Raw genomic sequence first — 15,844 nt, 5'->3', positions numbered from 1 at the left:
ATAATTAATAAAATTAATAACAGCCCTCCTCTTTTGCCTAATATGACCTAATTTAATAATGATGAGTTCAATAAAAACTTTAAAAACTTTCCATCATGTAGTGTTTTCACAAAACAATTTTATATATAAATGTATCAGATTTAATGCACATATTAAAATAAAAGCAGTCATATGACAAAAGTTTCTGACAAACAGAAGTATTCAAAATATATAATTTAACTTACAATCTACAAGAGAGTGAGAAAATATGTTCAAATACTCAAAATATGTTCAAATATTTTACTATTTTTCATTAACAAGTTTATAAATAAATAATCGTATTTCACAAAATCTGTGATTTTCTGTGGCTGTTTGGATGCAGTAAAAGCTGAAAACAGTTGGCTTATGTTTGCATTTTCTTCTGTCAATGGATCATAATTCTAACCATGAAATATTTAGAAATAAAATAAAGTCATGCATGTGAAAATGAGCTGAGAATTGATCAGATAATTGTAATCTGGCTCAGATTCAGACAGGAATCGTGTGTTTTTCTGCTGATTAAGGAAAAATATAAGACTTCTTCACCACACAAATGGTTGTAAAAGCAAAAATGCTACAAATTCATCATATTTTGTGATAAAGTGTGACGTGCTTGAGCAAAATAGACACTATTTCTGGAATCAGCAGCTCAAAATTAGTAAGAGATGTATTGGATTTCATTCAGCAAATATGATGCAGGGCGGTGTGATCTTAATATAGTCAAATATTGACTTCTTTCTTTGCTCTCACATGGGTTCAGATCAGGTCATACATGAGCAAACTGATCCACATGATAGAGGGCTGCTCTGGGCTTGGGATCAAAGCCCTGCGTGGGACTGTTCTCTGAATTTCTGACCGTTACCGCCCACTCCCACAAACTTTCTAATATTCGATATAATTTTCGCGCTATCAGTATGTGGGGTATTGAAACTGCTTTTGAATGAGCGCTCGCTGTTCACTTTCACTTCACTCTGTGTAAATCATCTCACAAGATCAGATGTTTGTCCAGCAGCGGAAGTCGTCATAGTTGGGTTAACTTGAAGAGCAGTGAATGGGAGAGTACCACAGATATATATTTTTTGCATTCCCATTTGCTCAAATAGCAAAAGAAAAACTCCACAATAGTGTTTTCGTGACTTTCAATAAAAGGAAAAAAATTGAGAGAGACTGATAACGGCAGTCAAAGAGAGAGCCTCCCAGAGACGCTGCATTAAAAACACAGCATTAGCGTTAACTGTTTTTTTGTAATTTGATGCAAAGGTGATATAATACAAAGAATAGTGTTATAAATGTACATACATTTAAAAAAAAATACAAATATGAAAAACTTTAGAGGATTTACGATGCTGATGACCGTTTTGAATGAGCGCTCGCTGTTCACTTTCACTTCACTCTGTGTAAATCATCTCACAAGATCAGATGTTTGTCAATTATGGGATAAATTTTCCGCCAAAAGTATTGCAGTCACGGATAAAAAATAATAAGCATGAAACCAAAATTTTAAAACGCAAGTAAAAATAATATTGCACAAAGTTTAAAAATGAAAGCAAAGTTTTCAGAATAGCAAACAATGGTCACAGATCGAAAAATAATAAGCGTGAATCAAAATAACGCATTTAAAAAATAAATGCATGAATCGACGCTGCATTAAAAACACAGCATTAGCGTTAACTGTTTTTTTGTAATTTGATGCAAAGGTGATATAATACAAAGAATAGTGTTATAAATGTACATACATTTAAAAAAAAATACAAATATGAAAAACTTTAGAGGATTTACGATGCTGATGACCGTTAAAAGCGTCATCACAGTCTTGTGAAAAGGGTCCATTATAGGGTTATTATAGTTAACTAAAAACTAATACTAAAAGCATAAAAAAATTGCTTGAAATAAACATGACCTGAAATGAAATAAAATATTAGAAAATAATTTCTTCTAGTTGTCAAGGCAACATTTTCATTTCATTTCATTTTTCAATATTTGATATATTAAAGTAACTCAAACAAGAACTGAAATAAAGATGCATAAAAACTCTATAGACATACAGTATATAAAAAACAAAAACTACTGTACTACAAATGGCAAAAACTAAATTACTAATATGAGCGCGCTCTGCTGGACAAACTAAGTAATTACACCATTCCAAGCATTTTATCTGCGTTATATGTTCTGAAAAAAAAAAAGTTCATATCGGCAGCATATTCGCCGATAACGATATATCGGCGACAGGCTCATATCGGCCGATAATATCGGCTAAACGATATATCGGTCGGGCTCTAATAATTACTTTGTAATTAGTTATAACGAAATGCTTACAATTTATAAAAAATGCGATAACGGGCACTTGAAAGACTTGTGCATGCCGAAAGACAGAAGAAATAAACATTTTCAGCATGAAGTTGTGGCTGGTGTTCCAAAAAGTTTAAGTGGTGTCAATAAATGTGTGTTTTGCTTTTTTACTTGAAGCAAATGTCATCTTTTCCCTTAATTATTTTGTCAGAGTGCGCCATAATGTTTCATTGGCATGCACAGAAATTTTCTTCAGACCCCCTACAAGGATTACATTCGCAAACATGTCATCTTTTCCACCTCTTGAGAGTTTGCAGGTATGAAAGTGAATTAAAATTAGAAATGTTGCTCTGGAAACTAGCTGAAACAAAATAAGTTTACATATTTTAGATTTGATTTCAGTCAACATTTTATTTCAAGTAACTTTTAGTTCCAGTTAACTATAATAACCCTGTCTTAAGTAAATATTTTAGCTCAGATGGGTTCAGCTGACAAAAGGTTTGGGAATCCCTTATGTGAAGGCTTGTTCTGAATGTTTAATCACACTGATGCTTGCATGCAGTTACAGTTACAAAACAATCAAGCTCGTTCCTGCTTTTCTGCTTTTCATCTGAGCGTTACAAGCTGTTTTGATTCTGATATTCATGCACAAATCACCATTTCACTTTCTGAGGGTTAGAGAGTCAGTGCTGTTTGTTTGTGTTTCAGGGGTGTCGGATGCATCTTCGTGGAAATGATCCAGGGAGTGGCGGCATTCCCGGGCATGAAGGACATTCAGGATCAGCTGGAGAGGATATTTCTGGTAAGTGTCTCCTCTCTGCTTTCCTCTCCGTTTAGTGCCTCGGGTGCTGGATGAAGAAAAATTGTCCATGAATGCAAAGATATGGAGTGATAGATGAATGTACACAACTCTGGGAGGTCATGCATATTACATCTCATGAATCCAGTAATCATTTCTCCTGTCATTTTCCATAATGTCCGCTCTGATAATTGAAGTAGAGAGTAATGGATTCATATTCACCCTCCGAGCCAGGTACATAATTCATACAGACAATTACGGAGATGAATAGAGCGGGGCGGCCCGGGGTTCATGGGTGAAACGGACTCCCGCGGGCCGTGAGTGTCAGAGGGAATGACAGAAGCAGGGAAACCGGCTGTATTGATCGACCCGCAGAGAAATTCAGCAGCCGTCTGCTGATGTGAGTGAAAACAAAGAACATCAGGGTCTCTTTGACGCACTGCGGGTTTACCTGTTTGAGGACTAGTTAACCTGAGAATGAATTCTGTCATTATTTAACTCACCCTCATGTCATTTCCTAACCTGTGTGCTGTTGTTTTTTTAAATGGAACACAAAAAGAGAATGTTTGGGAATGTGTGGCTCTTTGGTGTCAGTTCCATTTTTTAATCTGCTGCAGGTTCCATTTTTTGAATTTAAATGTAGCAGTGTGGATGTTTTGAAATGTTTTGAAATAGAATCTAGTTACATAATGACAAAATGCTGTATTTAAACTCTGTGTTAATACACAGTGTTCTTTTTAACGTGGATTTCACTGTTCACGATGAGGACATGACAATTTGTATATTTTACTTGGCTTGGTTATGAAGAATTAAAATACAGGTTGAATAGATAATTAGATTTTTAGGGGAAAAAATTTTAATAATAATATAATAATGGTATTTTTATTTTTTGTTTATAGTTTTTATTTTGGATTAGTTTTTATTTTTATATGTTGCATTTTCATTTTGTCATTTATTATTTTCAGTAGTTTTTAAATTAATTTTTAATGAATTATTATTTTCAGTTTTAGATGTATTTATTTTAATTCATCAAGTTAAACTAACTTAAAATAAGAAATGTTGCCTTGGCAACTAAATAAAAAGGGTTTTTAATATTTTATTTCATTTTATTTGTTTAGTTTTATTTCAAGTAACGATTTTTTTAAAATAGTTTTAATTTTAGTTTCAGTTTTAGTTAAGTATAATAGCGTAATTTAATCATCAGGAAGACACTTTCTGGAGAAAACCACTTTATTATTGTGTTGTTTAGTTGGCCAACGTTGTGCAAAAAAATCCTTGAATTAAAACAGAGATGCAGAGTATATGCACAGTGTAACAATGCTTTAATTTGTTGCTTCAGCGTGACAGTGGGTTGGTTATTTTGCATTATGATTATAAAAATTTAGGTGCCATTTATGAGTTGAGGTTATTTTCTTTAATTTTTCTGACTTTTTTGCATGCTAAACGACTCATTAGAGAGTTCCTCTGTGAATCTGAGCCCAAACTAGAGCAGAAGTTGAGTTCTGTGTCCTTGAATGAAGGACGTCTTTGTTCAGAAAAGCTGATTGTTTGATTTGGTCCGTCAGGATCCCACCCCTTCAGTCTAATTAGGCTTTGGCTGGTGCTTGTTGTTTGTGTTTGCTCTTTGTCAGGTGGGCTCTTGATGAATCTGGAGGAGCGCAGGGCGTCTGGCAGCTCGTAGCTGTTCTCTGACACTGATGTTTTCCCATTCTTTCTTCCTGAGCGACCTGCGGCTGTCAGTCTGGCCGGCATCATATCTAACCCGTCTTTCAGAGATTATCCTTCATTACTGCTTTCCAAAGGCCAGACTGCTTTGTGCTGCGAGTAAAAGAGAGGCCAGCGCTTCTGACCTTCTCATTGACATTCTGCTTCCCGAGAGAGAGATGCTGCTGTTTAGAGTCTCATGCTTGTGTTTGTGCGTTTCATTTCTCCTTTATTTGGCTGTTTTCAGCTGGAGATAAACTCATTACGTCAAGGTTAATATCCACTTTACGCTTTGATGCATTTTGAATCCCATCATGCACAGCTGCCACACATGAGAGCGGCCAAATCTGAGAGAAATCTGTTTGTTTTGCTCTTTATTGTGGTTGGAATCACTCAGGAGACTTTTGATTATGTTGATATGGGTTTAAGGATGAAGAACTAGAATATGTGTTTGTCAGTTGTTTCATATATGAGCTTTGTCTCAGATGGTTTGTCTTAGAGTTTGGTGCTATGAAATAAATATTTGGAGATTTTCTGAAGCTTTAGAGGAGACAAATGTGAAATGAGTCTTTTCTTATGCAAAACATCTTGTTATTTGTGTTGTTCTTTGTGGTGAATCGCATAGGGCAATTTTAGTTATGCTGATATGAGTTTAAAGGAATAGTTCACACAAAAATGTACATTTTTCTGAAAATTTACTCACCCTCAGGCCACCGTGAGAGACAACAGGAGATGCACTTTTTCACTGGAGGAAGTGTTATTATGGATTATTTTATTCTAGGTTTGTATCTTATTCGTGGTGGATTTATATTTGATTCTTCATTTTTCGCATGTGTGTGAGAGCGGGCTGCAGATACTTGTTCTGTAAGTGTGTGTGATGTATTAAAGAAAGCAGGCTGGACCGGCGTGTTTAACTAGCTGTCAGCCAGCAGGAGATTACCTGTGTTCCTCTGCTCCGTATTAATATAGACAGGTCTATCTGCAGCAAACACACACCACCATCATGTGTGAACGGTTCTCACACGCACTGACTTTGTACTGTGAGCACTTTGACATCAGGATTGAACTGTCTGCTCTCATTACAGATGCATGGAACATGCACACACACGCACACACACGCACGCACATTCGCACACACACACTCACACACACACACGCACACACTCATACAAGCTCATTAGCATGGCAGATGAGCAAACACCCGGGGTTTCAGAGACACACACACATACACACGCACACACACACACACACACACACACACACACACACGCACACACACACACACAGCTACGGTACTTGTATGTAAAATCACAGCAGTTTGAGACTTGAGAGATTTTCAGCTGTTGTTATTATCAGCTGTGATTAAAATAGACATTGATTAGAGTTTGTAATGGTTTTTGATTTCGGAGCCACATACGTGACATGTGAAAAACAAAAAAAATTATAGTGGCCAAAAATTAAGAATTAGTTCCCTCGTTTTATTAATTTGTTCCCTTGTTTTAATTAAATCATTGGCACGGATTTGAATAAATCAGTGTTTGTTTGTTTTTAAATCATGGCCACATTGCACTATTTCATTTCGATTTAATTAAAACAAGAGAACAAATTAGTACAACATGACCACGATTTACAAAAATGAGGAAATAAATTCTTAAATCGTGGTCATGATTTAATTAAAACAAGGGAACTAAATAAGTGCAAACGAATATATATGTGATATATATTATTTTTATCTCATGCGGTGCTTTGTAAATGATAAATATGTGTTTTGCAGTGTCTGATTTTTAAACGTTTTATTTGTTTCCCCACACTGTTAAAAATGGTAAATTTTAACCTAAAACAACTAAAATTTGTAAATAAAACAAAGATTATTGGAGTATGTTTTACAAGACAATATTATTTCAGTCTTTCAAAATGTCATGTTTGATTCAATGCATTACTTGCCTTTTCTTTGTAACTATTTGTGAAATTTACTAGCAATTTCTGAGTGAAAATAGCTTCCACACCAATTTTTTTCAGTGCACCAATTTTAACTTCCATCCTTGTATAAAAAAAAAAGTTTTTGGATAATTTTTAATTAGTGCTCATCTAATCCTCATTAAATAATTCAAGTGTATTAATGATGACAGGCACAGGGGAGAACCTTTAATTTATTAACTAACAACTCTCAGATAATTTCATAGGTCATTTGAGGTTCGTTTCAATTCAGATTAGTAATTAGTCTCTCCATTTCCAAAGATTTGAGATTTGATTTTGTGCAGTGTTTGAGAACATAATAGACTGGCGTTATTGCATTGGCATGATAATCAGCTAGTAAATATTGCTAAGGAGACACTTTTTCTTTTCATATGACATCTCACGTGTATTTCACGTCCACTTACTTTCCAACAGTGACACCAGTGAATAGAGTTGAGAAAATTGTGTTTTATTTACCTCCTTTCAGCTCATTTTGTTCTCATGGGTCTCAGTTAGAAACTTTATTCGCTGGTGTCCTCCATCAGTCCTTTCTTCATGAGCATTTGAAGCGTTTTAGGGTTGGTGCATGTGTTTTCAGCCCTACAGAGTTGAGTTGAGTTGAGTTGAGTTGAGTTGGCATGGCTTGACCTCTCATAACTTTGCATCCAGACGCTCCTAAGATTTGATCTGTGAAAGTGAAGCCGCTCTGCTCTGGCGGGGGAATTAATTACTGCATGTGGGTGGCCGTTGTTTTAGCCACTTGAGGGCATGCAGTGACCGCTAGTGAAAGGACAACTTCACAGACATTGCCGTTGACATTTCAGGAGTGATTGACAGCAAGTCCTGCCGCTTTTATCCGAAGAAACTCACGGTAAACCAGATACAGGTTCAGTGTGCCTGGGGTTCTCATGGTCACTGGATTTGACAAAGTTTGTCAGGTTAAACCTGTAAAATCCTGGAAAGATATTCAGAGTTTTGTTTCAGTCACTCAACTGTATTGGTTTGGTTGAGTTCAATCTGTGAAATGATTGGTGGTTATTACTTTTGGGCAGACAGAAATTTTCTGATATTCAGTTTTTTGGGGTAAAGCCTGTTCAAACCAATCACTGTAACTTTATCGTTGTCGTTATAGTCATTGATTTGAACAGGCCTTACCCCAAAAACCATAAAGTTTTAATAATCGCTTTAATGAAGCAAAGTTTACACCATAACTATAACGATAATAACACAGAGAATCCCTTCCAAAGCTCCAGCTGATGGACAATAATAACTTTGACAGCCGATCAGAATTCACATCAATTGGATTTAAAGTGACGGATGACAAAACTTACTCTTATTTAACTTGCAAGCACATGCTTAGCGTGGATGCTATAGTTATTGTTGTAGTTATCTTTATAGTTATTGTCCATTGATGTGGATGCTGCTATAGCACTCTAAAAAATGATTATACCACAACTTAAATAAATGCATGGTTGCAAGTTAAAAATTCTAATTTAGTAATTTAGTTAAACCTTTTAAGTTGCAAACGTTATTTGACATAATCATGTTGATCATTACAGTAGCTTAATGTTGTTTATTGTAAACTCAAATTTCTGCATTAATTGAATTTCTTTAAAAATGAAATTGTAGTAACTCAATGAAATTGTCTTGGTAACTTTGGAAATTGGGTTGTGGATTTTTAGTTCCCAGCATGCTTTGCATAGGACTGGATAAGGAGAATGTATGTTGAAATTAAGTGTTATTTTATGTGTTTTTTAGTGAAAGGAAAGACATGTTAGTGTTTAATGCTATGTTTGACATTTGAAGATGTTTCTGTAATGTTGGAGTTTTTGTGGTAACCATTGTGCTGAAGAGCAGAGCACGTGAAGGTAAACACTACACTGTTATAGGTATTGTTATGTGCATAGGCTGTTGAACTGCACTGAAGGATAGAGTGTTGAAGTTCATCAGCAGGCGTGAGATGTTGATTGGCTCAGGTTCGTGCTGGTTTTGCGGGGATTTTGCTGTCAGTGTGTGCTGTGGTTCGTCTTCTCTCAGCTCCCCGGTGATCTGCAAAACACTCGTTTGCCACTCGCTCCCGCAGCCCTGATCTCTCTCCACCCGCTCCGCTCGCACTTCAAAGCGTCCTGTCCTTCCCCTCCACCCTCCATCCATAATACATGTGCCATCACTCACGGGCTCCGTACAGTAATCCCCTCCGCTCCGGGCGGCTGAACCACATCTGCACCTCCTTCTGTTTCTGAGAGCTTCACGACAGCACATCCACTACAGTCTCACAGAACACCAGAGACCTGCTGGAGCCATTATAGATGTTCATATAAATATATCAATTAATATGTGCACACACACACACACACACACACACACACAGACACACACTCTCACACACACGCACACACACACACACACTTTTATTACATATTTATATTTTTACAAAAAAATATATTTTTTATTCTTATAAATATATAAATTAAAATATATACACTCACATTTAATTATATATTTGTATATTTTCCAGTATCGCTGGAATTTTGGAATTGGGACCATATTGGGCCTTAAAAATGAAGATACCAAAAGAAAAGTTTAAGACCAAAAATCTACCAGATTTTACTAATAGAGCTACCAATCTCTGTGTAAAGATAACATGTAATAATAATGCCCTCTTTCTAAAGTCATTTTTACCCCACTATAATTTGGCTCCAAATCTCAGGTGAAAATTGTCATTTTGATCCTCCTCTACAAAATAGTGGATTATTCTGTAAATATTAATCCATGACCTGTAATATTTTGGCTTTCATCACTATTTATGTTTGTTTTTCTTTAGAAAAAATTAACAAAATAAAAAATATATGTGGGGGAATTTCCTGAAATTTAGTTGATTTGACACAGAATGACTGAATTATGCTGCCATTCAAGCATCAGCTTAAAATTTATGGCAGACGTCAGAACCTCGGCTTGTCTTTCGCATCTCATTTGCATGAAGTTGAGCTTTGAAGGCCCTTTGTGTTTATCTGTCCTCTCCTCTAAACTGACACACGCGCACACACACACACACACAGAGACCTGCGCAGCCGAGTCCAGGTATCTCTGACAGCCCATCAGTCGCTTGTCTCACACCTCATTGGTCCATCAGCTCATGCAAAATATGAGGAATGAACCAGTTTTCCCACAGATCTGAGCATTTCGTGTGTCAGAGGAAGAGCTGGGTATATCCAGTATCCTGATATCAGATTTTTACAACTGTTGTGCAAAAGGACACAAGATCTTCCTGTAGAATCTGTTATGTTCAACATTAAGCTGTATAATATTTGCAGCTCTAAACTAAATGACAGCAATAATGACTGCTTCACGTTCACGTCCTCCATTGTTCAACAAACAGTCCTGCCCTAAACTCATGGCATTCATTGAGACACTGAGTATGTTTACATGCATAATAACACACTGGACTTCAAATCAGCTCATTATAAACCCGACAACACAAGAAAAATAAGATCTGAAATAATTGCATTTTTCTCTGGTTGTGATGTCAAAACATATTGAATCAACAAGATGTAACTTTTATTTTCTTTGTCAAAAAATTGGAGCAATGAGTAAAAATCAGTGTGTGCTAATTTTTTTGGTAACACTTGAAGCCTTTACGTATAATGCATTATAAAGCTATTCATAATGCACTGAAATGCATTATATATTTTCATAAGTGATTGTAACCAAAGTTAAATGCATTATAATATTTGAAGGTTTGTCATGTGTTTTAATGCATTATACTTTCTAAAGGTGTAATAATGAATAGATTAGTGATATACCTGTGGTTACAATTATTCATGAGATCATACAGTGCATTATAAGGTGCATTACAGGGCATAATTCATGCATTAAAATACTTGCATTATGACTTCAAGTTAAACATTTAGACATTTTCTAGATTAGAAATGATCTTGCATGTTGTCTGGTCATTAAGCGTTATTAAGAAATAAGATTGTGCATAAATCAGGGAATTTATTTATTTATTTGCATCAATTCATTATAAATGCACGACCTTTTAGGAAATTCAGCATTGCATTTTTTCTCTTTCATGCTGTTTTTCTCCTATCAGGGATCAGCATAATTCATCACGTCAAATCCTCCCTCTGACCTTTAAGATAGTTTCATGCCACAAATATTCTGCACTACTGTCGGAATAAAGTGCACAAATGAATCATTTACAGTAAGAAAGCTAGTAAATGGAGTGAGTTTTGAATAAACCACTTAGTCTGGTTGCTAGGGTCTTCTGGGTGGTTTCTTAGGGTGTCTCCGTGTCATTGCTTTGTTCCTTTAAGGTCTCCCAAACCGATCTGATCCGGACTGAACCGGTCTGGTTCCTGTGGTCATGTGAAGGTGACCTGCTCTCAGAGATTCATGCGTTGGATGTTTGATGTCCAGGGCTCGATCTTTCCCCCCGATGTGTGTTCAATCTAGAAGACAAATTTCACTCCAGATTGCTTTTGCTCCTGAGTGGAGGTTGTTTTAAAGGGTCCTGCTCTCTGAGAGCGTGATAGACAGAGAGAGAGAGAGAGAGAGACTGTTTTCTGTTATTCCAGCGCTGAAGCCGCTCGTTCTGGAGCTCCTGTGGGATTTCAGAGCTCGACTCGGTTTCTCAGAGAGATTTCTCATCACCGAGGTACAGGACTGTGAAAGTGGACTGATGGCAGGGACGCAGGGCATTTCTCATGTCTCTGTTTCTGAAGGAGGTCAGAGAAAACTCAGATACAGAGCAGAACAACAGATGTAGATCAACAGAACTGAACAGTATAGTAACTCGTACAATTATTTACTCACAATGTTGTTAATATTCAATTAATTTCATTTTCAGTGAATACCTGAAAGAATATTAATAAAGTTAATATACTCTATCTATCTATCTATCTATCTATCCATCTATCCATCTATCTATCTATCAGTTTACAATACAACCGGAGCACATGCCGCTGAGGTGTGTCGATTTTGCTAAATAAATGCGCTATATTGCATATTCGTATTTTTACTTAACCTGTTGTCTACATGATAAGAATGAATGCAAGGAGCTAAAGATAAAATTCAACACCTCCTATATAATTACATGTTGCTAATGAAGAAAAACAGACTGGATGTGTGACGTATGACAACATTTATAGGATGCATTGAGGAGGAGCCCAAACTACAGAAGGGCCAAGTGATGCTGACAAGAGTTATGGTCTGTGATACTGACACAGATTCTGTGTAATAAACAGTTCTTTGTGACTGTATATAGTTCTCAAGTTGGAAAAGACGTTTAGTTCCCACTTTAAGTGAACCTTAAAACCATAAACACATGACAGTACGGCTGAAATCTTAAGGTGTTTAAAAATAAATAAATAAATAAATAAAACATGTTTATTCTGTGGCACTAAAAAAATAATTTGGTGCCTATTTTTGTTTCTTATAATTTCTTATTAATTGATTTTTTTTGTCTGGAGCCCTGAGGAATATTGCTGCTGTGTGACTGACCACAGATGATTCATAGATGCATTTTTGTATGTTTTCTTTTAGAGTTTGATTTTGGGTTTAGTCTGTAATCATTCTAATTAACTTTATATAAAACACCATATGTCTATGATATGTCTGTGTGTGTGTGTGTGTGTGTGTGTGTGTGTGTGTTTCATGGGTCATCATGGTTCACGTATGATAGATGCTGCTGTTAGTTGTGTTTGGTTGGTTGTTGACATTTAATGCATTTAAATACTCTTAAGTTGTTTTGCATTCTGTGCAAATTAAATTATTACTCATTAAGATTCTAAAGCAGCACAAACCTAATTAATTTACTGCTAGAATAATTCACTTGTGTCCAGCTGATATTCAGCATATAATTATTTCATTATTTATTTATTTTTTACTTCATATAAACGTTCTGACAAAGCCAGATTCACTCTTCATTAAATCTTCATTCATAATTCAACACTGCCCCCTGCTGGACAGACTGTGAGCTCACTTTAATAGTGCTGTTTACTAAGTCAGTCATCACTACTAGTGCTTATAGTCAGGGTGTGATTTGTTGGGGGGGATTTCTCCCCTCCTGGTCCTCTTAATAGAGTTGCAATTAAATGTGTGACAATAAAAACAGTGACTCGTAACACAAGAACACAAAACACTGGAAAGGGCCGGAGCTCCATTGAAGGGTTTTCCTTTGAAGGAATTGAATTTTGATAGTAATAATAGAAATTATTGATGTGACACTACATTCAAAACTAAATCAACACAAACAGGTTGAGAAAAGCACAGAAACACATGGCCACTCAGCAGGACTCACACACACACACACTGATCTTACTGTCTGTATGAGGAATTATTACACATTTATTCTGACGTTATTTCAGTGACAGAAGTTCAGCTGCAGTATTAATGTCAGAAAAGAAGAGACTCTATAACATCTCACTGTTACTGATTTATCATGCAGCTCAAAGCATTATGGGTAGAATCTCTCGTCAGTCTATTCTAATTCATCAACACAGCTTCACTGATGATTTATATTCAACACCAAACCCAGGATAGAGTGGCTGAGTGAATGTGGTCTGGACTGTGTGGATGAGGCTCATTGTGTCAGAGACGCTGTAGAAGGACAGAGTTCCTGCACTGTGATCCACAAACACTCCTATTCTACTGCTGATGGACTCTACAGAGAGATCAGTCTTTGTGTTATTGTGTGTGAATGAGTATCTGGAGGGAGCTGATCCGATCCATGTTTAATCACATTTGGGGATTCCTCACCCGCATTCATTAATGCTTCAAATCTGTTCTCAAGATGTATAGGGGGTGGTAGAATACCAGTATTCACAAGCCATGTCATAGCCGTATCTGGGGTAGAGGATGCTACGGCAGCGATACGAGAAACTCGTGACAATCTGATGCCTCTACTGCCTTTGGGTCTCGCTCCCTGTTTGTGCCATCGATTAGTGTGACAATCAGTTTCGGCTTGTTTCTCTACACTTGGTATAAACTGTTGAGATTGACTAGATTCATGGGACTCACCGGCTGTATGCTGAGGGGGTCCATGATGACGGTCTGCTGAGTGTTCTGCCTGTTTTGGAAGTCCAGCAAGTAACTTTGTTTCAAGAACCGCAATCCTTTGTAGAAGTTTGTGGCAGTTTATGCAGCAAGTAGATTCAACAGGAGGCATTTTCTTTCTCTTCTGTTTGAATGTAGACAGCTGTGTTTTCCAGTCTCCGGAATGTAAGCTGCTGGCAGTGGGAGGCAAAGTCTTCTTTTTCGTGATATTATTCCAGTCCCAAAGAGTTTTAAGTTTTAGTGATTGTGCCAAAAATATGTTGTTTGAGCACTGTTCTGATCTGCTGAAGTAAAAATCTTAGATAAATCCGAGAAAAGTACAGAAATAGGAAGCAAAGCGCAGAGCAGTAAGCAAGAACGTCCGAATGGTAGCGAAGCTGGAAGATATATGTAACTTGCCTCAATCCAGCACTTTCACAGCATCAGCTTCATTCTCCTCATATTCATTATATCACATTAGAGCTCCAGATTCTAGTATTTGATACTTAAAATAAACTATACGTGATTTCCAAGTGATCCCAATCATTCACTCACGACCTACACGTCTATTGGCTTATCAACTTGTTGGTTTCTGAAACAAGCAAGAGATACTCGGCTGCAAAGTGTTTAAACGTCTTGTTTATATTTCCATGTTCAGCGCGCAAAACTAAATGAATGTTTCTAGACTAGAGCTTCTAGATCTCTGTTACCTGCAGGAACTGGATGTGATCCTGTGTGTGTGAAAGCTGCTTCAGCTCAGCGTCTCTCCTCCTCAGATCATTGATCTCCTGCTCCAGTCGCTCCAGTCGTCCTTCAGCTCGACTCACTGCAGCCTTTTCCTGATCTCTGATCAGCCGTATCAGCTCAGAGCGGCTTCTCTCAATGGAGCGGATGAGCTCAGAAAAGATCCTCTCACTGTCTTCCACTGCTGTCTGTGCAGAGCGCTGTTAGGACACACAGTGATTCAGGCTTCGGTGAGTCTGAACTGAGACTGAGACAATCTTCTCTTCTTCTCCAGACTCACCTTATGAGACTCCACAGCCTCTCTCAGCTGCTGAAGATCTTTCTCTCTCTGCTGGATTCTCTGCTGGAACGTCTTCTGCGTCTCCTTCAGCTGCTTCTGCAGGACAAACAGATGATAGTAAATGTCACAGAAAACTACTGGCACTAAAACATGATGTGAACAGATGAATCCAGTAAACGTAGGGTGTGGCTGTTTAAAGGTCACTTATCTGAACTGATAAACAATTGCTGCAGGTTCAAACTCCAGAAGTGATGATCGGGTACAATCATTGTACAAGAAATATTATGAAGCATAAGAAGTGTTTAGCAATATTTCATTAGTGTCTATTTTTAAATACCTGTTTCTCTGTCCTCTGTCCTGATCCCAGCAGTCTGTAATACAGATCTTACAGTAACTGTGTCCACACTGGATGGTCACCGGATCCTTCAGGAGATCCAGACACACTGCACACATGAACTCATTCTGATCCACCGAAATTCTGGCTCCTGCCATTTTACTGCATGAATACAGAGACATAAACACACAACAGCTCAACTACACTTCAGTTTCTCTTTCCCTGAACTCATGTGATTCCTGTTTCCTGGTTCTGTGTTTGAGTGACGTGTGTAAACACGGTGTGTTTGTAAAGCAAGTTCCTGCTCCTGTAGAATTTAGTTTCGACACACCTGGCCGTTAATGCAAATGCAGAGATCTTGACTAGTTGATTCAGGTGTGTTTAATTCAGATCAAACTAAACTCTGTGGGAAAGTGACTTTTCTGGACTAGGAATGGGGAACCTTGATAATGAAATGTCTGCTAGATGTTAGTCTCAGACAAACACTCAAAGAATACAAGTTACAGAGAAGCAGGACAACAGTCTTAAAAACTGCAGTAATGCTGCATTTTAATTACTACACTTGAACTGCAGGACTGAAAACTGTCCAGATTTACAATTCCTTCATGATCACACTGATGGATCTGCTTTTTTTTTTTTTAAAGGGGTCATATGATGCGATTTCAATTTTTCCTTTCTCTTTGGA

The 15,844-nt window shown here is 37.1% G+C and overlaps 1 protein-coding gene across 4 annotated transcripts in view; it reads left to right on the top strand.

Moving 5' to 3' along the window:
* The window catches only part of LOC107726930 (cyclin-dependent kinase 14), a 166,377-nt gene that overhangs the window by 55,762 nt on the left and 94,771 nt on the right, over positions 1–15,844 (top strand). For all 4 annotated transcript variants that reach the window (XM_016536623.1, XM_016536624.1, XM_016536626.1 and 1 more), the window contains exon 9: positions 3,016–3,109. In XM_016536623.1, the coding sequence (XP_016392109.1) occupies positions 3,016–3,109 (94 nt within the window). The remainder of the gene's footprint in view (positions 1–3,015; positions 3,110–15,844) is intronic.

Source organism: Sinocyclocheilus rhinocerous, unplaced genomic scaffold (assembly GCF_001515625.1).
Source record: "Sinocyclocheilus rhinocerous isolate Xijiao unplaced genomic scaffold, SAMN03320098_v1.1 scaffold2471, whole genome shotgun sequence".
Lineage (NCBI taxonomy): Eukaryota > Metazoa > Chordata > Actinopteri > Cypriniformes > Cyprinidae > Sinocyclocheilus > Sinocyclocheilus rhinocerous.
Note: the sequence above shows the minus strand (reverse complement) of the source record. Positions and strands in the feature narration are given on the sequence as shown.